General features: G+C 35.1%; 2 protein-coding genes across 2 annotated transcripts; both read right to left on the reverse strand.

The window, feature by feature from the left end:
- Window positions 1-1278: 1278 nt before the first annotated feature.
- Window positions 1279-8216, reverse strand: LOC121992650 (diacylglycerol O-acyltransferase 1-like). The gene is made up of 15 exons (XM_042547151.1): window positions 8142-8216; window positions 7538-7611; window positions 7391-7466; window positions 5665-5732; window positions 4699-4822; window positions 4518-4616; window positions 4225-4326; window positions 3996-4132; window positions 3616-3697; window positions 3497-3517; window positions 2866-2928; window positions 2163-2210; window positions 1998-2060; window positions 1650-1703; window positions 1279-1488 (listed from the first exon to the last, which is right to left on the reverse strand). The coding sequence occupies exons 1-15, from the start codon at window positions 8145-8147 to the stop codon at window positions 1384-1386; spliced, it is 1122 nt and encodes a 373-aa protein (XP_042403085.1). The 5' UTR covers window positions 8148-8216; the 3' UTR covers window positions 1279-1383.
- A 13291-nt stretch (window positions 8217-21507) lies between these two features.
- LOC121992652 lies at window positions 21508-23441 on the reverse strand. The gene is made up of 4 exons (XM_042547154.1): window positions 23307-23441; window positions 23104-23233; window positions 22936-23008; window positions 21508-22038 (listed from the first exon to the last, which is right to left on the reverse strand). The coding sequence occupies exons 1-4, from the start codon at window positions 23344-23346 to the stop codon at window positions 21769-21771; spliced, it is 513 nt and encodes a 170-aa protein (XP_042403088.1). The 5' UTR covers window positions 23347-23441; the 3' UTR covers window positions 21508-21768.
- Window positions 23442-23607: the final 166 nt, after the last annotated feature.

The following is a 23607-nucleotide window of genomic DNA, read 5'->3' on the forward strand; positions in this document are numbered from 1 at the left end:
GATGGGGAGGAAGCGAGGTTTATCAGGACCCATGTTACGAGCTTCTGGAATACAATGGGATCTTCATAACTCTGTAATGTTATTTTGTTCATGGGATCTACTCTCCATGTAATGCCCTTTGGCAGATACCTCTCGAGCATTGTTACCGCGTAGATGCAACAATATACATTAGATCTGCCCTCCTTTTTGCCTCAACATCAACCTCCTGCTGAATGGGAAGGAGGCCTTCCACTCATTGTCTCTCGGCTCCAAACACCCGACAGGAAACCTACATACCAGCCTCCTCGCATTGCTTTTGATGTTGTAAGCGACATATTTATGTGTTTATATGAGCAAAGCTTGATAATGCTCAAACTTGTTAGCTTATCTCGTTGAGTTTGTATACGAGCAAAGATTGTGCTCATCCATTTTATATTTAGTTACATCATCAGTCCGCATAGTATAGTTGTTGCCATATGATCAGACTGTTTTTTTTTTTACATCATCAGTCCATAAATAGAAATACGAAGTATTATGAATATACACACATATTATGTTCTTTATATGTTTAAATAGACATTGTTGTGTATCTTTTTCATTTTTAATCAACATATAAAAACTAAAATATTATTCTTATTCCTATGCAGCCCTAGCAATACACAGGCAGGCACCCCCAAAACCTTGCTATTTTTGAATGTTTTAATTGAAATAATTAATTAGACTTATTTCACACCAAATAAACACTCTATTCAACAAAATAATTCAGATGTTTGGCATTGGTTTGTGAAGACGCTCGAGCCTCTTGTTCTTTAGAGGTCACCTACTTGTTAGATTTGTTGGTTAAAGGGTAGAAACCAAGGGACGAAAGGAAGCTACTAACTTCATACTCGAAGCACTTGGTCACAGACTCACAAAGGTGTGAGCTTGAAGGCTATACGCTATCTAATAAACTATCGAGTGGAAGCACCTTTGCTCCTTGTTTTATTGTATCAACCTAACTGCAACCGGTTTAGTAGTAATGAACATAAATGGCAAAGACATAATCCTCAACCTAACAAATACCAAGAACAGTGTTGAATATTTCAGCGATCAGTATCCCAATGCAAAATTTACACTGCAAGAACCGAATCATTTGGATAAACAGCATAAAATTTTCATTTTTTCCCCAGTATGATTGCAGTTTCTGATAAATATGCACTTATAATCTCAACTAAACCATCAACAGGAAACTCAAAAATATTCAAACCAGAGCCAAAAAAGAAAAACACTGCAAGAGCCAAACCATTTGGATCAACAAGATAACAAGAAATTTGAAATGTCTTGTTTTCATTGAATTGCCTGGTTATTATAATGTGTGTCTTGTTTCATTAAACGCAGAAAACAGGATGAATGTTGAGTTTTAGATCAATCGGTTCTAATTTTCCTGTTCATAACATCGTGATAGTACAAGAGGACGCACATTGGTTGACCAAGAATGCTGAAAAAGATCCAAAAGATCATGTTGCCCACCTGCCCACTCAGCATAAAACAAGTTAGACTCTTCATGATACGTAAGCAAATCTCATGCTCAAGCAATTGAACCATCAAACTAGTAATCATGTTGGTTTGATATCGTTTCAAAATATTGATTAGAACATAAATAGATAATGTGGAATTGAAAGGAATTGTACCATGGTATTTCTAAATTTGTTCTGGAGGTATTTGGTTAGGAAGACCAATGGGATCTGCCACACGAAAATAAGCAAATGCAGAATTAGCCAAAAGAAAAGCACTAAAAGCGGCTAAAGACTATATATTTAATTAAATGAAAATCAAATCCACATTGCTCGAACAAATCATTATCTAATTATCACTCCAAAAATAATGTTTTATCATCTGACTTTTTTCAGCTTGAATGTTACAAAAATATGAACCTAAGGTAGATTTTTTTTTTTTTATATATATTCAGAATAACACAGGCTAAGCAAGCACAATTATAATGTGTGTTTGATAAACTTTGGGAAGTGATCCTTATATACCTGAAATAGTATTCCTAGAAATGCCCAAAACTTGATTATATGGCACGGTACTGCAACACATAGCTACAGTTTGACATTGTTAAACCAAATGATAAGAGGATAACTTTTTGCAACATTGTAAACATGATATAAACATTGTTACAGAAAGCAAAATACAGTAAATACCTCATGGAATATGGCTGAAACCAGGAACGAAATTAAAATAGCAATACCCTGCAATCAAGTACTAAAAATAAAAGGCCAGAAACTAGAACAAAAAACTTAATGATTTGAAGTCCTTGTTCACCACTCAGCAACATATCTTTATGCATTTACAAGGTCTAGTTTGCAAACTGAAAGAAAGGAAAGAACAGTGTTCTTTGATGGAGATCAAAAAGATATTCAAGATATCTGTACTTAGATGATGGACTTTTTTTCTTTTTTCTTTTTACTTCTAGCAATTAATCATCTCTTAATCCAATTTCGTGGAACACTGGATCATTTCAACTTTCAGTTATCTTTATCATGAAGACATGTTAATGTCAACTATTTAAGGTTGACTCCTTTGTTAAACTCAATGTAAGGTTATAATATTAGTACGACTCGTATATCTTATTAGATCATTTTCAATTACATTAACAATAATTTTTTTGGTGTCCCTCCACCTTTAATTGATTCAATTTGTCCAATTATAAAAACTTATATTTGTCATTCAAACTCTCTGTTAGTTTGATATGAATACCAAAAACACCATAAAAAGTAGCAAGAGTGAAAGCATTACCATAAAGAGGAATATGTTAAGAAGAATGATGAAGAGGAAATAAAGACAACTAAATATACGAGTGAAAGTGCACATAAACCATCTCAAATTAAAACTCAGAAACTTTACCTTTGGTAAACCTTTTTGTACACAAGGAAAGTATATATGGCGAACCATCCATTTATGGACAGGCTGTGTAACCAAAAAAACAATGTTTAGAGGAACCACTTAAAGAAATCCTTGCATCGTGTGTATGAAAGAAAAACATCACATCACATGAATATGCTTGTGAAGAAAGGGCATAAGAATATGAGATGATCTAAATTGCCTTTCAGGCAACCAAAATCATAATTTGAACAAACATTGAAATAACTGATTTTGTTCATATTTAAAATTATATATTGGCAAAATGAAGAGTTCCATACTCTATTATTTTAAAATTTAGGGTTTCATTTATAGTCAACAGAATGAAATAAAAGATTCCATGAACGTACAGAGTGCTGAATGGCTACTTATTTACCTCTAGATTATTAGTAAATATGATGAATGAACGAACCAAAGACAATCAAAATGGTCTTGCATGAATCAGGAAAAAACAAGAAAACTTCTAAAACCAACAATCTTGAAAGGTATTTTCTTACAACAGACAATGAAGAAGAAACATATTCAAGAGTCAGAAACCATGTATTGAAGAGGCAGATTTTTTATGTTAAGTTTCTAGGTGCTCAATATAACTTGAAGGAGTCGATAATAGACGTACCATGTTCCACATTCTCCAATACTGATCCAGTCCAAAAAAGTACATGAAAATAACAGAGGGAGAAGAATTGAAGTTAAAAAATATTATATAAGTGGAAAACAATTCACAGAATAACCTACCTCTTCAACTGTTTTTGCATTCCACCAATCTTTGTAGAACTCACGGTCACCAAAACAAAGGAGCTCAGCAAGAATATTAAGCCTACAATCAGAAGATGAGATTGAATATGTACTTTTCATCCAATTATTTACAAATTGAGATCATTTTAAACATTTTACAGTATTAAGTATAGACATTCTTCACTAATTCTTGCAAAAGAAAAAGTGAGGATTCTTTGAACCTTCATTGAAAATTAAATGGTCATGAAAAATTGGCATGCATTTTATGAACTGTATGGTCAGTAGAATATTTCCAAAGGATTATACAGACAGTACTGTTTAGATAAAGAAAGAAATTGACATACAGACAGTACTGTTTAGATGGATTATACATGACTTACCATAGATGAAAAAAGCAATAGAACATGCAAAGCCACACGTACAAGGTAGGAACTGATAGCTTTAAGATCCTTTCTATAGCATATAGAAGATTCCCTTTTAAAGGGTGTTGAGAATTCTGGACAATTGGGTTTATGTACTGTCAAAGGAAAAAAAATATATAAAAAATTCAATTTAACTGACTTAATAGGAGGCTGAAGACTATGAAGTAAGATTGTAAGAACTGCTTACTTGCTCAATTATGAAGCCCATCAAACCTGTACAAATCACCAACTTAATAAATTGACAGATCACCCAGCCCTTTCTAATGCACTTTGTACGAGGATATTTTTGCTACAACAAAGGAAATCATAGAAATTTTATACCAACTTGGGAAGCAAAGGATGTTTCTTAGTTAATTTCAAAAATAAAAGAAAACAAGCAAAGTGATTTTAGGGAAATGAAAATGAACAAAAATTAAGTTCATAGAAGTCTATTCCAGTCCCACGTCCATATAATCAGAATAACTTTTCAAAATGAAATACCTGATAGCAAAGTGTGGGAGCCAACATGAAGTACACTAACTGTTTGAAGCTAATACCCTCCTCAGCATCAAAGCCTGATAAGTTGGTAGATGTGTCCTCCTAAACATAAAAGCATATTATTCCTTCAACAAATATATTACAGTTATGATAGAGATATATAATGTTCGGTAAGAGAAATTACCTTATCAAATGATTTGATAAGTGTTCGTAGATCATAATTTGTATGTGCAAATGACACAAGCTTTAACCAAACTATGCTTGCAAAGAACATCAATGTGAATCCAGATAAAACTGCCGAATCACACCTGACAATTATCCTCATCAGAAGTTAACAAAAAACATAGGAAAAGATAAAACAGTGACTAAGAGCATGTTTAGTTAGAAATAATTGGGAGAAAGAAAATTAGAAGGGTACAATAGTTGGTTATTTTCTGATTTGTGCATATCTAACTACAATAATGTAGTGAGCTGATATGTAAACGATTATAAAATTGTTATATATCAGAAAATAACAAATTGGCATCTACCAATATGAGGACTGTAAGTTCCTGACCATCAACAGAAAATAAATTTGTTCCATAGAAGAAATTATCCAGATTGCTAACTAAATCATACATTTATAAGAAATATGAGGATTCATTCTTCTTTCTTCAGTAAAATAGTTCCTAATCTATTTATAAGTGATGAGAAAATTCATTCTTCAATATATGCCATTAATTTTTCTTGATGTAAACTAACAAAAAAGTACAAAATCAGCGTACAAAGTAATTAACTCAGTGAGTCAATTCTTCACCATCTGTTATTATACCTCTTTTTATCTTTTCTGATATGTATTATTTACCAAACTGAAACATTTCCTCTACACCATGATAAAATTACAAGGACAAAAATCCTCACAAGCAAAGATGGTTGGTGTAAAAGGACAAGTACATCAAGCAAGACAATCGTTATCTAGGAAAACTATAGTACTTGAACACTTCAACGTTCTACAGCTTGCAACATTAGAATTTAGAAATTTAATATATCATGTGTGGAAACTTAAAACTGGCTTCAGGAACACTCCAAAAATACAAAATTAGCTTCATGACTTCTGAAAGTAATCTAGATTTAAAAAATTACACAGGAAAAGAAAATGGATAACCATTACCTAAGAATCACATAAACTGGATAGACAATTTCAGCTGTTGTAAGCATCAGATGAAGAGAGATAACTACCTGTGAACAATCAAGACTACTGGAATAAGTGAAAGCTAAATCCTCCAATTCATATAAAGAACTTCTGCATCACTCAAAGTCATTGGTCAAAAATTAAAAACAACAGAGAATGCAAGCATGGAGCATAAACAAGAAGCCACCATCATTCTAGCAAATAACATAGGAAGAAATAAAGCACAATCAAGCATGATGATTATGGGACCTAACTTTCAAATACATGCAGAACACACGAATGATACATTGTGTGCACTTGCATACCTTGTCCCTTCTAATTCAATCATATTATTCTTGGAATGTATTTAGAAATACAGGATAGTCGTGTCATCACATGAACATAGTATCATTTGTATGCAAACCACACAGGCTGTTCCATCAGTATAGCAAAACAATATAATAGGACGAGTATATTCATATCATGCCTCTGCTCTGACAGATAAAAAGGATTATAGATGTAGAGAGGAAAAAAGAAGAGGAAATTGGGATACATGCAAAAATAAACCGTAATTTTCTCAATGTCAAGGGAAACAACTAAACAACAAATACAGAAAAAACTCTAAAGTTCCCAGGCCTTAGGAATCCACAAAGTAAAATCCATCTAAATGGGCAAAAAATAAGCTATTATATGTTGAAAAAGGATCAAGAACTGCAAATTTGTTTTGGTTGATCATAACAGAAAGGTATTGCACCAAAAAGTAGTGCCGCTATCACCATGCTGACGATCACAGTATATAAATATGGGCTACCATGCTTCCATTTCTGATTTTTCAAATTACCATAAAATTTCCATTCATTCATTCAAAGAAGATAACTTTGCTAAAGTCAAATTTGAGTTCTAACATGAACTAAATATCAGAAAGAGATTATGACATAAACCAAGGTACCTATTACACTGAAAATGGAACTTGTCACTTTCATCTTTAATTGTTTCGCCAACTAGATCAATGCCTTTTAATTAAGATAACAAACTGTACTACTGGAATGCAAAGAGGTTCCAACAAATCTACTAGAACCCTCTAAGCATATAGCACATAGGCCTATATGCTCTTCTCCAACAGTCAAAGATGACTCATGTCAAAGAAGACACCAGGCATCCAAGACATCAAAAATCAAAGTATATAACTGGAAGAGTCTACAACCTAGCAGAAAATTCACAAGTTTTTAAATCATTCCACAACTTAGTAGGAATGTTCACCTAGATAAAACCATAGATTCAGTAGAAGTATGAATTATGACTTGGATACTCACATTTTACCAAAATATCTTCCGAGAGGTCAACATAATATAAATTTCTATGAAGAGAAAATCAGAATAGTATAAAAATAAGTTCCAACAATATGGTTTGCCCCACCTTTTTGACCTGCCTTTGTGTTAAAGTAGAAACTTTCCATCAAATCTCCTACCTGGCACCATTGCTCAATGACAAAGAATAAAAAATAAAAATTTTGGAATTTGACATAGCATAAAATTTCCATGGATTCTCATTATCAAAAGCAAGAGTACCAGGCATAATCGTGGAAATTAGCAATGCTCATACTTCAATTTCAAAATTCTAATTAATTTATCGTGATAGAGCTTCATCAATGTTCAACTTCAATATGGAAAATTCATAACTTATCCAGATAGAGAAAATGAAAAAATAGACATAAGAAACTACTTACTGGTTCAGAAATAAACTTGCGCCATGCTAGTTTCTCGATCAAAAAAGCAACAAGGGGGAATATTGGGAGTGTAAGGCTGGAAACTTTAACATGTCAGATAGAATCTACATTAGCTCTAGAACAAAAAATATAGTTGTCAAAGTTTACCAACACATCAAAACTGGCCAATCTCTCAGTGACTTTGAACTGAACCAAAACCCAGCTCTTATGAGCAGGCCATACTGCAAAAATAAAAAACATAACTATGAAAATTTTCCATATTCCTGTATAAATTCAGAAATACACTTGATTATACATTTAACATGAAGGTGAACAAAAAAATACATGAGGTTCAAATAAATGTATGCTTCCTAGGTATTCAGCTTGTGCCGTTTCCTAGGGTGTATGGTTCGGCCCTACTTCCTGGACACCTGGTAAACCAGGGAAGTGCAAGCAGCTCTGGATTTGATGACCATGTGCAAGAGAAATTCGAAATTCAACACTGCGGGCATGCCCCCAGCGAAAATCGAACCTCGCTTCGTGGGTTCACCGCCAAATCCATTTACCAACTGCATTGTGCCCCTGGAGGCAGGTCCAAATAAATGTAGAAGCAGCGTGAAGGTGACTCAATTATAAATAAAGTCATCTAATTTTTCATGTATTGTATTGAAATGTAGAAGGTAGAAAATAAATGAAGAAGAGACTTATATCTATGCAATCTAAGGGAAAAAATTATTTGCTAAGAAAACAAGAGAAAGGAAGAAGAAGCAACCTTCATCAAATTCTCAATTATCAGCCTTCCATTAACTGCAATCAGCACTACTATGCAGAGGTTAAGAAGACCTGCATGGCTCTATTATCAAAGAGAGTCTTAGAAAGGATAAGGATCTAGCAAAACTAAGTCAGTAAGAAAATAAGCTCAGTAAAACAACAAATCAACAATTCCAAATCTTGACCCATAACAAGAACAAACTCTTACAAATTAATAGGAAAGAATGTCAATATATCTGTTTGGAGATCTGAAATACAATGGAATTCACTTGAGCAATCCAGAAATAGAGTATAAGATACATAGTCAGAGACATGCCGCTCCTCAATTAAACACTTCAGTAGCATTCAGATATTATAAAAGGCGAACAAATTTGTCACTGGATAATAACTTGTGTCTACATATTGTGTAGGTGATTCCAAGTAATAGTCAACTAATTTATTTGATTAATAACTTTTTCCATTGCGCGCCATCAAGAAATGAGTTATTTGAAGGGAAAGGCAAACTAAAGCAAATAAAACCTATTTAACAGTTCCTTGATAGAGAAACATTAGCATGCATACCGTTTGTTAAATGAGATTGCTGCCGTATAAAGTTGGATGAAATATCATTGCAGCGTAAAGTCAAATAAATAATATGATTTTTTTTAAAAAAAAAATATTAATAATAGTGTTAATATTAATATTAAATTTTTTAAAATATTATTAATAATAATATCATTAATATTGATATTAATATTATCATTAATAATAATTATTAAATAATATTGAAAATAGTAGCTAAGAGTGTACTTGGTGAGTCAAAGGGACATGCACCACTAAGTAAAGAATCTTGGTGGTGGAATGAGAAAGTACAAGAGAAAGTGAAGGAAAAACGAATAGCTTATAAGGAATTATATATTTGTAAGAACGAGAAAAACTTAAAAAAATATACAATAGCTAAGAAAGAAGCTAAGAAAGTAGTGAGTGAAGCAAAAAATGAAACTTTTGAACGGTTATATCAAAAATTGGATACAAAAGAAGGGGAAAGAGATATTTATAGAATAGCTAAAGTGAGAGAAAGGAAAACAAGAGATCTTAGCCAAATAAAATGTATTAAAGATGAATGTAATAGGGTATTAGTAAATGATGGAGAAATAAAAGAGCGGTGGAAGAGGTATTTTCATCAACTTTTTAATGAAGGTTTAGGTGATCAACTTAACTTAGGTAATTTAATTAGGTCAAATGAGCATAGAAATTTTAATTTTTATCGTAGAATTCAAACTTCAGAAGTAAAACAAACTTTAAATGAGATACACAATGGAAAAGTTGTTGGACCAGATGATATTCCGATAGAGGTATGGAAGTGCTTAGGGAAACAAGGTATTGAATGGTTTACAAAATTATTTAACATGATATTGAAAACGAAAAAAATGTCTGATCAATGGAGGATAAGTACTCTAGTTCCCTTATATAAGAACAAGGGAGACATACAAAATTGTGCAAACTATAGGGGTATTAAACTAATGAGTCATACTATGAAACTTTGGGAAAAAGTAATAGAAAAAAGATTAAGGAAGGAGACCACAGTGACAGAAAATCAATTTGGGTTCATGCCTGGAAGGTCGACAATAGAAGCTATACATCTCCTTAGACAATTAATTGAAAAATATCGGGAGCAAAAACAAGATCTACACATGGTATTCATTGACTTAGAAAAAGCTTATGATAGAGTCCCAAGAGAAATTATATGGAGAATTTTAGAAAAGAGAGGTGTTAGCGTAACATATATTGAACTAATTAAGGATATGTATGAGGATGTAACGACCAGAGCAAAGACTTCAGGCGGAGTAACTGAAGCATTTCCAATAAAGATAGGGTTACATCAGGGATCAGCCCTAAGTCCCTATCTTTTTACACTAATTATCGACGAACTCACTACGCACATTCAAGACACAGTACCGTGGTGCATGTTGTTTGCAGATGATATTATTTTGGTAGATAAGACACGTGAAGGAGTAAATGCTAAGCTAGAATCTTGGAGGGAAACACTAGAAGGGAAAGGTTTTAAGCTTAGTAGATTAAAGACAGAATATATGGAATTTAAATTTAGCAATATTAGAAGTAATGAAACAATTGTTAAGATAGGAGAGGACGAGTTGTCCGGAACCGAGAGATTTAAATATTTAGGATCATTTTTACAAAATGATGGAGGGATTGAGAGAGACGTCTTACATAGAATACAAGCAGGATAGGTGAAATGGAGGGCAGCGTCGAGTGTTTTATGTGACCGTAAAGTACCTCTTAAACTTAAAGGTAAGTTCTATAAAACCGATGTTAGACCTGCTATGTTATATGGAGCTGAATGTTGAGCTATGACTCGAGCACATGAGCATAAGATGAGAGTTGCAGAGATGAGGATGTTAAGGTGGATGTGTGGACATACGAAGATGGAAAAAATAAGGAATGAGAGCATTAGAGAGAAAGTCGGAGTTGCATCTATTGAGGACAAACTCCGAGAGACACGTTTAAGATGGTACGGACATGTACTTAGACGACCAATAAATGCTCCAGTTAGGCGATGTGAAACTATGATAAACATGCATATCAAACGAGGAAGAGGAAGATCAAAAAAGACTTGGTTAGCAACAATAAAATAAGATAAAATTTATTTAAATATAGATGATGATATAATAGGAGATAGAGCTCAATGGCGTAAAAGGATTCATACAGCCGACCCCACCTAGTGGGAAAAGGCTTGGTTGTTGTTGTTGTTGTTGTATTAAATAATAATAATAATAATATAAATTAAATTTGGGAATGAGGCGGGGATAGGGATTTGATCCCCGTGGGTTCGGGTTCGGGGAATCCCCGAACCCGAAATATGAGAACGGGGCGGGGATGGGAATGGCAAACCCGCCCCCGCCCCGCCCCATTGCCATCCCTAATCCCAAGCCCATATTTGCATTAGGTTGTCAGCTAGCATTAAAATTATGTTAAATGTTCAATGCATGGATTCATTAAACTATTATGCTAATGCTAAGTTGTTCCCCAGAAAGAACGTGTTGCAGGGTCCGACTATAACGTCTCGGCAAGAACTGCTATATCTCTAGAACTTGAGTGTTGTACTAAATATATAAGAGTTTGCGTTACATGGTCTAACTATAACGTATCAACAAGGACCACTGCATCTTCATGAGAAGTTAAATGTAATGTTAAATATGCAAGAGTTCTCACACCATAGGTTGGATAAAAGTAAATATGATAAGAAAACTAATAGTTTAATATTTGAAACATGGAATATGAAAAATAAGAACTCTTATTGGTAAATCAATAGAATTAGTAGATACGATGATTAGGAGAAAAATTAATATTTTATGTGTACAAGAAATAAAATGGATAGACGAGAAGACAAAGATGATAAAAAAAACTCAAGTTTTTAAGTTATGGTATACAGGAAAAAGTAAAGCAAGAAATGGAGTGGATATTATTGTAGATAGTTCGTTAAAGGATGAACTTGTAAGAATAGTTAGAAAAGGGGATCAAATTATAGCCCTTAAGATAATAGTGGTGAAAGAAACTATCAACATAATTAGTGTATATGCACCGCAAGTAGCATTAGATGAAGCTACCAAATCAAGATTTTGAGACGACTTAGATGAACTATTATAAAATATTCTATCAAATGAAATAATTTTAATAGGAGGTTATCTAAATGGGTATGTTAGAGTGAAAAATGAGGAATTTGAAATGGTACATGGGGAGTTATGGGTTTGGAACAAGAAATGAAAAAGGGAAAACTGTATTAGATTTTGTGATAACATATAACCTTATATTAGATAATACATTTTTTAAGAGAACACTTAGTCACGTTTAAAATGAGAATAATAAATCACAAATTAACTTTCTTATGGTTAGGAAGAAGGATAGAAAGATTTGTAAAGATTGTAAAGTCATCCCTAGCGAAAATTGTATTAGATTTTGTGATAACATATAACCTTATATTAGATAATACATTTTTTAAGAGAACACTTAGTCACGTTTAAAATGAGAATAATAAATCACAAATTAACTTTCTTATGGTTAGGAAGAAGGATAGAAAGATTTGTAAAGATTGCAAGTCATCCCTAGCGAAAACTTAACTACTCAACATAAGTTAGTAGTGTTGGATATATGCCTCAAGCACAATATCAATAGAAAGAAAATATATATGACTCATAGAATTAAGTGGTAAATATTAAAGGATGGAAAGTAAAAATATTTAAGGAGAAGATAGAAGTACAAATATTAGGTGAAATATATGGTAACTCTAATACGATATGGGATAAGATGATATCAAAGTTGAAAATAGTAGCTAAGAGTGTACTCAGTAAGTCAAAGGGACATGCATTACTAAATAAGGAATCTTAGTGGTGGAATGAAAAAATATAAATGAAAGTGAAATAAGAATGAATTGCTTATAAGGAATTATATATTTGTAAAAATGAGAAAAAAATTAAAAAATATACAATAGCTAATAAAAAGTCTAAAAAATAGTGAATGAAACAAATAATAAAACTTTTGAATGATTATATTAAAATTTGAATATAAAAGAAAGGGAAAGAGACATTTGTAGAATAGCTAAACTGAGAGAAAGGAAGATAATGTTGGAGTAATCGATGTGACCCTAGGTTTTGATGTTTGGACAAAAGTATAAGTTAGGTTATTGTTATATTTGATATGCACTTGTGAGTGTACAGGATGCAGGCAGAACAAGGCAAAATTCAAGTGTGATCTTGGCAAAGGAAAGTTTAAGTGTGATCTTAGCAAAGTCAAAGTCCAACTGTGGAGTCTTGGGGGTGTAAGTCCAAATATGTAACATTGGCAACGTAAGTCCAAGTATGACTTGGCAAGTGTGAAGTCCTGGAGGTATGGAGCCTCTTGACAATAAAATACCTGACAACAAAGGATAAGGCCGAAGGAAACTCTTGAAGGCAAAGCGTGAAAGATAGAAAGCATCTGAGGGACGCAAGACTGATGAAAGAAGATAGAAGGCAAGGTCAAAGTTGTATAGGTAAGGACGAGTGTTGAGTGATTGTACTCAGGATAAAACCCTAGGTTTAGGATTTACCAGTCGATTGGTATATGTCTCGGTCTACTTGTTGTTGAGAACCAACAAACTTGGAGCTAGTTTGTGGTTCTAGGGTTACCAGTCTACTGGTAACTTTACTAGTCGACCAAACAGTCAACTTGGAGCAAATAGAATGTTTTTATTTGCTCAGCCCATGTGGATTAATCGACTGGTATCGAGCTGTTGGATTGTAACGGTCGAATTTTCACAAAGATCAGTCGACTAATAACTTTAGTAGTCGACTGATAGCAAGAAAATAGCTTAGGTGTATTCTCCCAACCTCTATATAATGGATCTTAGGATGACTGACTTGAGTAATAAAATTAAAGGTGGTTAACCCCTAATTAGAGTCTCAAAAGTTCTCATTGTAATCCAAGATCTTGATCAAGTTTATGGTGAGTTTTCTCCACCGACAAGGAGGATTGTGCTAGTTGAAGTTCCGAGGATTGATCCACCGACAGATTAAGGGATCATCCACCTTACAGACACACCATGGAGTATGAGCATCATCTTCGAAACACGTTAAACAAACGTGTTAGGTTTTGTTTGTTTTCTTCTTGTCTTTATTGTTTCTATGGTTAGCTTTCTACTTGTTGTTTTGTATTCCGCTGTACCAACAAGTGTAGGAAATCAAACGAAGTGGGTGACCACTGATAAGTCATTATTTGATACATTTTTTTGATTTAATATTGGGTGTTTTATAGCTAATTACATATTTTAATTGACACCTTTGTGTTGAATTGTGGAGTTCGCTAGAGGGGAGGGGTGAATAGCGATCGAAAAAAAAATCGTTATTAAATCGAGTACGTAGCAAAAAAATAAAAGACACAACGCTAACACAAATCAATTTTATTTGGTTCGGAGCCTTCGTCGACTCCTACTCCAAGGCCCGCACTCGTCGAGTGCTTTCTTGGGCAATTACTAATAATTCGTAAGATATTACAAGCTTAAGTACAAGAATAATTAAAACAATACCGTCAATACAGAAAAAGAAGTTGAATCGCAAGTTATCAGAGGAGCCTCGCAATGTCGCAGGAGCATAGCACAACATAGCAGTCATAGAAGAAGTTGTTTTTCGTAGCTTTGGAGGAAGGCTCCTTTTATAGGAGTGCTTCGGGCGCCCGGATCCCTTCCGGGTGCCTGGACCGTGACATTGGCCCAGCCAATCAGCGCGCTCCGCGTGGCGATAAGATAAGTTTTTACACTCCGGACGCTTGGACCACCATTTTCTAGCACATCAATTTTCTGCAAGAAAATATTAGTCCAAGACAAATACAAATTATACTACCCTGCAAAATAAAGTGTTAGCACAATTATGGTAAAAAAAGGTAGTAATTAGATTCTGTCTCACCGAGACCAGAATCTAGTCACGATCTCAACTTAGATTCCCGAAATGGTTCTAAGTTGGATCGACGTTTACTATTCCCTCAAACGGGGAACGCGTCCTCACCAAGTCACTCCCCTCTAGTGACTTACCTTAACTTACCTGCCAGGCATCCGGTCAGCCCATCGACCTGTCTGGACTTCGTGCCAGATATCCGGTCAGCCCATCGACCTAGCTAAACTTCCCTGCAACACTGAGTTAGCACAATAGATAAAATGATAAGGTAAAACAGTGTTAACAGAATTCAAGTATAACCTAGGGTTGCCTAACTTCACTTACTAAGACTTCTATTGCCTGGCTTCACTCACCAGGACTTCCTCCTCCTAGCTTCATTCGCTAGGGCCCAGCTTCACTCACCAGGACTTTCTCCACTTAACTTCACTTACTAGGGTCCGGTTTCACTCACCAGGACTTCCATCACCTAGCTTCACTCACTGGGGTCCGGCTTCACTCACCAGGACTTCCACTACCTAACTTCACTCATTAGGGCCTGGTTTCACTTACCAGGACTTCCACTACCTAACTTTACTCACTAGGGCCTGACTTCACTCACCAGGACTTCCATCCACTACCTACCTTCACTCACTAGGGTCTGGCTTCACTCACCAGGACTTCCACTTTGTCTAACCTCCAGTTAGAACTTCTCCTTGCTAGTCATCTAGTCCTAACTAAACTATTCTTATCCAAACATCAAGTCATGTTTGGATTAACCCTTGAGCAAATTGACCACATTTAGATATATTGTCAAACATCAAAACCTTAGAAGTCGATTGTACCAACACTTTGAACATGTTTATAAGATGAGCACTGTTTTGGCCTTAATTATATTTCTCTCTTGAATCATGATATATTTCCTTACACTGTGAATTTGATTTGGTAGGATATTGAAGTGAGTTGAATTAATAAATATTTCAAGAGGAAGCAAACCATTACAAGGGGATGCAAGATTCAAGTGAAAGAGCCTAATGCCTTACTTGCGTTCAACTTTACTCCAACCCAATTCATGAAGCCAATCTATTGTTCTCAACCCATGTTCAATCCACCACCCAAAAGCCCTAAAATTCCCTTCAACTACACCCCAAACCCGGTTCAAAGACAAGGTTTAAAAGCCCAGGTTTGGCACAATGAACAGTGGCTTGCACTATTGTTCACCGTGCCCGATTCCATCGTCGCGAGTCACAATTCCCCGTTTCTTCTTATAGATCTGCATTTCCCTGCATCTTCATCGGTGTTGAGGTCTTCAACAACTGACATTTAGCTTCCTATCATCTAGAATCACCGGCGAGAGGTTCTTGGTGGTAATTTTGTTTTCTGTGATTCTCTACTTCCGCCACTGATCGGAGGTGTTTCTCCAATCCAGTGGTTCCTCCTCACCTCACCAACACTGGCAGCATTCCTCTGGTGTCACTGAGCTTCTTCCGACGACAATCCATCATCAACAACCATCCACCTGACCTAAAGATTCTAGTTTCTAGAAATTCAGATTTCTGTTCGTTGACATAATCCATCGCTGGAGAGGGTTTTTTTGGCTTGTTGAGCTCTTCTTGAGCTGAGTTGTAGCTGAAGGTTTCTTCTCTGACACTGACAAGAAGTGTTCGCAATTGGTTCCTTGTGTGATGGTAAGGAGAAGGAGTTTTAAAGTGTGTTTTGGGTTTAGAGATGAATTAGTTTTGATTCTGCAATTTAGTATCTTTAATTCTTGTTCTCAAATTCTTGTTACTGCAATTTAGATCTTCATTTTGTTTCTGCAATTTTGTTTACTATAAATCTGTTCTTGAAGTACTTGACTCAGTAATTTCAATTTCTACAATTTAGTTCTGCATTTCTGTTCCTACAAATTCTTGCAAATGTTCTTATGTAGTTTCGGAAAATCTTTGTAAGTTTGATTAGTTGATTTCATAATCTAGGGTTGCTTTGTGTAGTTAAGTTGTGTTAAGTTGAAACTTGTTTCTTGAGAGCCAGTTAGCTTAATTTTTGTTAAGAAGTAGCTTAGTTTAGTGTTAATTGTTGAGTTGCTTTTTAATTTGCTTAGGATAGATTCTGCATTCTTCTTAACTGTTGACAGATTTGAAATTCGATTTATATTTCTTTAATTTCGTGATCTCAATTTGCCTTGATTAGTTGTTCTTCTTTCTAGTTTGAGTAGTTAAGTTTTGTTGAGTTGTTCTTCTAAGTCTAGTTGTTCTTCTAATTGTTTTAGGGTAAGTTTTTTTCTTGTTGAGTGATTTAGTTTTAAACTAGGATTTAAATTCTATTTTAGATCAAATTAAATCAATTCCATTTCCTTTACTTGTTTTCATTTCGTACCTTAATCTAGGATTTAAACAAAAAAACACAACAACCCCCATTTTTAAGGTAAAAATCTCAAAAAGAGTTTTTAATCTAGAACAAACATCCTCTTATTAGTTTCCTCAAGAGATTCGACTTGGGCCCTATACTATATCAATTCTTTTGTATATTTGAGGGTTTTCAAATACTTTATTAATTTGGAGTTCATTCGTGACATTGAGTATGGATAATAGCCAACTAACCACCTATTCACCTCCTCTAGTTGGTGATCAAGGTCTCAACAAGTGGTATTAGAGCAAAGAGGCTCTTGAATGACTAATCGCCGGAAGGAACAAGTACTAGAGGAAGAAATGGAGTCGGAGGGAGCAATAGGATGGGATATTTGAATCTCACCTCCATACGTGCAAGGAGATTTCAAGTATTGGAGGTTGTGTTTCGAGACATAGTTTCAAATGGATTGGGACCATTGGATCTCTCTTTCTCCTTGAATGAGTGATGATATTGGCAGTGAATGTCGCGGGTTTCCCAACATCTTTGTTCACCTCCTTTGACCCTGCCCAGTTGAGCATGATCATAAATGTTCGCCTCAGCGTCAGGCTTCAAGCTCATTCCTCTTCATTTGCTCTTCATTTCTGTAGCTCCAGATGACATTATAATGTAATCTTCATTAGCTACCTTGTTTCCATTCTTCATCTTCTTCTTCTGTGTTAGTTAATTCCTTTCCTTTTTAAATTTATTGCAGGAGCCAAAAAATGGTAAAAGGTGAAGATATCCAGCCTCTCGTGTCTAAAATAATCACTATTCTCAATATATTAGATCAAATTGATATTTAAGTGCATGAATATAATTAAGAGAACTAGATGTACACATAGAAACTAATTTCATGTCAATCCGAAGATTTTTGATCCATCAGCCAGTTTTGTCCAAAACTAGTTGATAGACTAAACGACCTCGGATTGACATAAAACTAGCTCATATGTTTTCGTTTAATTCTCCTGATTATATTTTTGCCCTCAAATATCATTTTGACCTAATATATTAAGAGTAGTGATTTTTTTAATACGAATATGTTTAAAAAAATTACTATTCTTAATATATTGGGTCAAATTGATGTTTGAAAATATTTATATAATTATGATAACTAACCGAACACATATGAACTAGTTTCATGTCAATCCAAGATCGTGGTTCATTAGTCATTTTTGGGCAAAATTGACTGATGGACCAAACATCCTTGATTGACATAAAACTAGCTCTTATATGTTTGTCTAGTTCTCCTAATTATATCTATGATCTCAAATATCAATTTGACCCAATATATTAAGAGTAGTGATTTTTTAAATATAAATTAATTTTTTCTAGCACATTCATGTTCAAAAAAATTATTGCTCTTAATATATTAGGTCAAATTGATATTTGAGAGCATGGATATCATCAGGAGAATTAGACGAATACATAGAAGTTGGTTTCATGTCAATCGAAGTCATTTGGTCCATTAGTTAGTTTTAGACAAAACTAGCTGAGGGACCAATAATACTCGGATTGACATGAAACTAGTTCCTATATGTTCATCTGGTTCTTTTGATTATATTTATGCTCTTAAATATCAATTTGACATAATATATTGAGAGTAATGATTATGTGAACACGTATGTATTCGAAAATTCAATTTATGTTAAAAAAAATCACTACACTTAATATATTGGGTCAAATTTATGTTTGAGAACATCAATATAATCAGGAGAACTAGATGAATATATAGGAATTGGTTTCATATCAATCTGAGGATGTTTGGTCTATCAGTCGATTTTGCTCAAAAATAGTTGATAGATTAGATGATCTCTAATTGACATGAAACTAATTCCTATATGTTTAGCTAATTTTTATGATTATATTCATGTTCTCAAATATCAATTTAACTCAATATATTAAGAGTAGTGATTTTTTAAACATGAATTAAATTTTTTAAACATATTCATGTTTAAAAAATCACTTCTGTCAATATATTGTGTCAAATTAATATTTGAGAGCATGGATATAATCAAGAGAACTAGACAAACACATAGGACTAGTGTTATGTCAATCAAAGGTCGTTTGATCTATTATCGATTTTGTCCAAAACAATTTTGATAAAAAAAATAAAAAATAAAAATAAATTAGTCAACTGATTTACTCAAAATTTTAAAATTTTGACATAGAAACAAATCGATTCAACTGGAAAAAAATATCAGCCGACTTATTTTCAAACAGAAAATCAATTCAACTAATTGTTTATCAAAAAATTAATTAGGGGTAAAATGGAAAGTGGGTATGTGATTTGGTCATTTTGAAACTACCCTATGTGATTTGGTAATTTCAATACTTTACCCACGTGATTAAGTAAAAAACTAAAATTTATTTGATAAAGTAACTGAGCCAGACTAAATTAAACCCAAAATAAACTAAGCTGTTGAAATGATTATTCAAGCTTAGTTTAGTTTCTTTTTTATCCACTTGATCTTGGTTCATTTGTTTATTATGACTCTCAATTTAAACTTTTTTATTGCTTAAAATTTTTATATTTTTTCATTTTTTAATTAATTATTCATATAGTCAACCCCATCTAGTAGGATAAGACTTTGTTATTATTGTTTGATTAGTTGTTAAGTTTAATAATATAAACTTATTTGTTTAATTTATTTATTTACTATATTCACAAGAATTTTATCAATAAATATGATTCGTAAATGATCTTGTCTGAGAGTACTTGCAAATGAGCCACCGGTGAGTTGTTTGGAATGTTGACTAAGTCGTTGTGAGCTAGAGGAATGTGGGGCTACCAGAAATGCCTGCAGAGCAAGAGAAGGGAGTCATCGTTCAAGAATGACTAAATCATCTGGAGAGCTTGCAAGGAGTAAAAGAGTGAGGGAGGAGATTAGAATAAAGGTCGGGAGTGCCCCGGCTCGTCCACTTTGAAGTTCAGGTCAATCTCCGACGGGAGAGAAAAATGGGGAAGCTAAATAGTAGATATGTGTATATAGTTGTATATAAAAGTATATATGTGTACCTCTGTCTGTAGGGTGAGTATTTTTGTAACACAAAGGAATGAGATATCATATCCGCAATAAAAAAAATATCACGTCGTCATGTCAAGGGTCATGTCACCCACATCTTGCACTGTAGGAGATCGTGGGGATCACACTACGTCGACCAAACCGCTCCACATGTCCTGACAACACGTGTTATTCATGTGCTATTGACCAGCTGTGATGATGAACCAGAGGCTTTGACTTATAAATGGTTGTCGGGTCAGAGAGGTCGAATGGAAATAAACAAGGCGTTGGATTGGGGAGTTGAGCCCCGAAAGTTGGTAGGGCCGAGACGAGCATTGGATCGGGATCAATGAGGTTGGATGGAGTGCTCCATTTGGGGGGCTAACGAGGGAGTAGAGTTGGGTGATGTCAGATGTTGCCCACAACATCGCACTCGTCGCAAGGCTTATCGTCATCTTCGAAGGCAGGGTCAGCGACGGCGGAGATGAAGAGGATGAGGAAGGGTGGCAGCTAGGGTTGCTTGCCTTTTATTGTTGACAACTTCAATTAGTTTTGGTGACTGCTATCACAAAAAGGACAACAACAACGGTCGTTGTTGGAGAAGACAGAAGAGGAGGAGAAGAAAAAAGTGGCAAAAGGCGAAGTGCTCGCCCCCAGCACCCCCAGACCAACAATCACGGTGATTGAGGGAGCAAGTGGATGAGAGGGTGAATCATACTGGGTGCAAAGATTTACGTCCGTCAGCCCAGGAGAAGGAAAAAGACTTGTTGTTGTAGTGGCTGCGCGAGACCCGACGATCGGGGAGAGATAAAGAGGATGAGGCAGCGTGTGAAAGGGCAGCAACTAGGGATGCTTGCCCTTCATCGTTGACAACCTCGGTTAGTTCTAGCAAGCTCCGACGACTGATGTCACGAAAAAGACAATAGCTAGGGCCGCTATCGAAAAAGACGGAAGAGGAGGAAAAGGACTTGCTGCTGCGATGGTTGTGCGAGACCCGACGGTCAACAGAGATGGCCCAGGAGCTTGCTCCATGGTCTCCCATCAGGAAGAAGAGGCGTGCCTCCCTCGTGTCCATGAGTGGAGGATTAGGGTTTAGGAGAAGGGCAGCCAAAGAAGACAAGGGAAGGAATTAGGAAAATTGTCTTGGGGAAATAGGGAAAGTAAAAGGAAGAAAGAAAAAACCCTCTCTTGTCCACTTGGAGCTCCCATACTCACGTTGAATGTTTGACCTCCTCATAGAAAGAGCTACTGTACTAAGATAAAATATCTGCATAATTTATTTACTTATATTTAACCATGAGACCGACGATACTAAATTACTTGGAATGAGCGATATCATCTTTGATATTCATTCACAATCCCTGTTCATGAATATTAATGAATTGAACACAAATACATTCAAACTTGTTCAGTTAATTAACATTATATGCATTGCACAAATATAAATAAAACTCTTACCAAATCGGATATCAAACTTGCTATTTAATAGACCTTGTTTGAGCATATACTAACTTTCGATCAAAGTTACAAATCATATATTCAATCTGAGAAATCATATATTAACTTTCACTCAAAGTTACAAATCATATATTCAATCTGAGTTGAAGAAATTTTTTAAAAAAACAAAGTCAATAAAACAGTAGAATATCAGCTAATTACAATATCCAGTTTTTAGCTTATTGATATAACAACCACACATAATTGGTAAAGATTTTCTCAAGAACAATAAGCAACATTATTACACAAATTAGTAACTTCACTTCTATAGAAAATATTTCCTAAGCTATAAATAATAGGAGTGCATAAATGTTCCTGAGCAGAACAAGAAGTGATGAAATTATTCACAACCCTCGGTAGACTTTTGGACGACGACAACCCCAAGGGTAATTATGGAGGCGTAGACGGAACTCGGAAGCTTTTGCACAACTTTACCCACACCGGGAACCCCTTCGGTTGCCCTCTTCGTCAGCAGTGCCACTGTCGGAGCCAGCACAAGTGCGATTATAAGATTCACACTAATTGTCGATAAGGTGTCATTTGTCAATTTTCGTATGAACTTGGTAAACTCTTCGCGGTCGAGTAGCCCATCGAGATTAACATCATACTCCTACAAGGTGAGGAATTAGAGCTTAGGTTAGGTGGAAGTAGTATAACAACATAAGATGATACTTCATAGAGAATTGATGTGAACTTTAATGATAAAAAAATTGTAAACAAAAGTTTAGATCTTGCAGAACTAAAAGTACAAGATTGCATAAACTTTAGATCCAAACTAGTTAATCAGATGCATAAATCTATTCTGCAATTGCTCTCTTTGTAAGAAATAGCCAGATCATTTAACTAGATTCTATTTCTACAAACTTGGAACAATTTCAATTGGCTTAAAGAGGGCAAAGGTCCAGAGTTGTTGCTCACCTCATATCCTTTGTTATCATTTTGTTATAGTTTACCTGAAATGATTAGCCTAAGTTTATCAATTTTTTAGCAGGGTTAGAAGCCCTGAGCTACCAGTATTGGGTGAAGATGAAAGCACCCTCAAGTGAGATTAATATCAGATAGATCCTGTAGAACACACAGAAATTGCTTGCCCTGGGACAAATGGAAGAAATCAATGCAAGTTATGCTACCAGATAGGGGAAGATCTTCATGAAGCAAATCAGGTTAATTTGAATGTTCTTCCTTTAATACAGACTGATAGTCTTTCTTTAGAGGCCGACGAAGCTTTTGCAAGACAATTTTAGAGTTCTCTGTAGAAAAATGAATGAACTTCTGCCTAGGTGCTAGGTCAACATGAAATTTAATGAGTGTGCGCGCTTAGCCATTTCTTGTTAATCAACGAAACAACCTCAGATCAAGCAGTTGAAGCAGGAAAAATGATCTACATGATTCGTGCATAATCAGAACTTCTTCGATATCTTGAGAATCCATAGCTAGGTATTCTTTTTGTTATAATAAAAATATATCATATGAACGATAATTGGGAATCGAAGCTGGGAATAAGAACCTTCATCAAAGATTTGAGCTTTTCCTTGGAGGGAGGATCCTGGTGGGGTCCAGGCAAGTGCTTGTTGATGTCGCTGAAGAAAATCCACAACACGACAAGAGCAAAAGGGGTCAGAGAGATTCCCCCAAAATGATTAAGAAGAAGAAGAAGAAAGGGGGTTTGATTTACTTGAAGATGCAGAGGACGGCGATGTAGACTTCCTCGAAAGTCAGAGCATCCCTGGAGGCGGAGTCGTCTTTGATATGGTCGAACACCCGATCTGTAATCTTCCGAATCTGTTTCTCCTTCCATTGCCTCCCTAAATTTTGGATTCACGTCATCTCCAAGCATTGCCGACGACGATCGAGGAAGAGAAAGGAGAAGACACTCACCGTGGAGCTTATCCTGAACAGTCGCCAAAATCTGACCCATGAAACTCTGCGATCGACCGAAGAAGTGAAGAAAACGATGAAGCCGCCTCCGGAGATCGACGATGATCTGGATCGAAGAGGAGGAACGGAACGAGAGAGAAGATGACGACTATCAGATCTAAATATCGTGATTGTGATACTTATTGCCTTCAATCAATCGACACGTCGTTGCTTAATTCGATGAGATAGGATCGAAGTGCTTTCCTTTATGGTTTCATATTGACCGTAGGATGCCCAGTAGGGACGGTATGAGATTGTCCCC

The sequence above is a fragment of the Zingiber officinale genome, chromosome 6B (genome assembly GCF_018446385.1).
Source record: "Zingiber officinale cultivar Zhangliang chromosome 6B, Zo_v1.1, whole genome shotgun sequence".
Classification (NCBI taxonomy): Eukaryota; Viridiplantae; Streptophyta; class Magnoliopsida; order Zingiberales; family Zingiberaceae; genus Zingiber; species Zingiber officinale.

Bases quoted from the DNA above. Each gene is read 5' to 3' on its own strand.
- LOC121992652 (XM_042547154.1), bottom strand. From the start codon at position 23,346: ATGGGTCAGATTTTGGCGACTGTTCAGGATAAGCTCCACG. The intron at 23,234-23,306 runs GTGAGTGTCTTC...TCCAAAATTTAG, and splicing joins TGTTCAGGATAAGCTCCACG to GGAGGCAATGGAAGGAGAAA. The intron at 23,009-23,103 runs GTAAATCAAACC...GATTTTCTTCAG, and splicing joins GCCGTCCTCTGCATCTTCAA to CGACATCAACAAGCACTTGC.
- LOC121992650 (XM_042547151.1), bottom strand. The intron at 7,467-7,537 runs GTAAACTTTGAC...TAAAGTTTCCAG, and splicing joins TGGCCAGTTTTGATGTGTTG to CCTTACACTCCCAATATTCC. The intron at 1,704-1,997 runs GTATATAAGGAT...TTCGTGTGGCAG, and splicing joins TTCTAGGAATACTATTTCAG to ATCCCATTGGTCTTCCTAAC.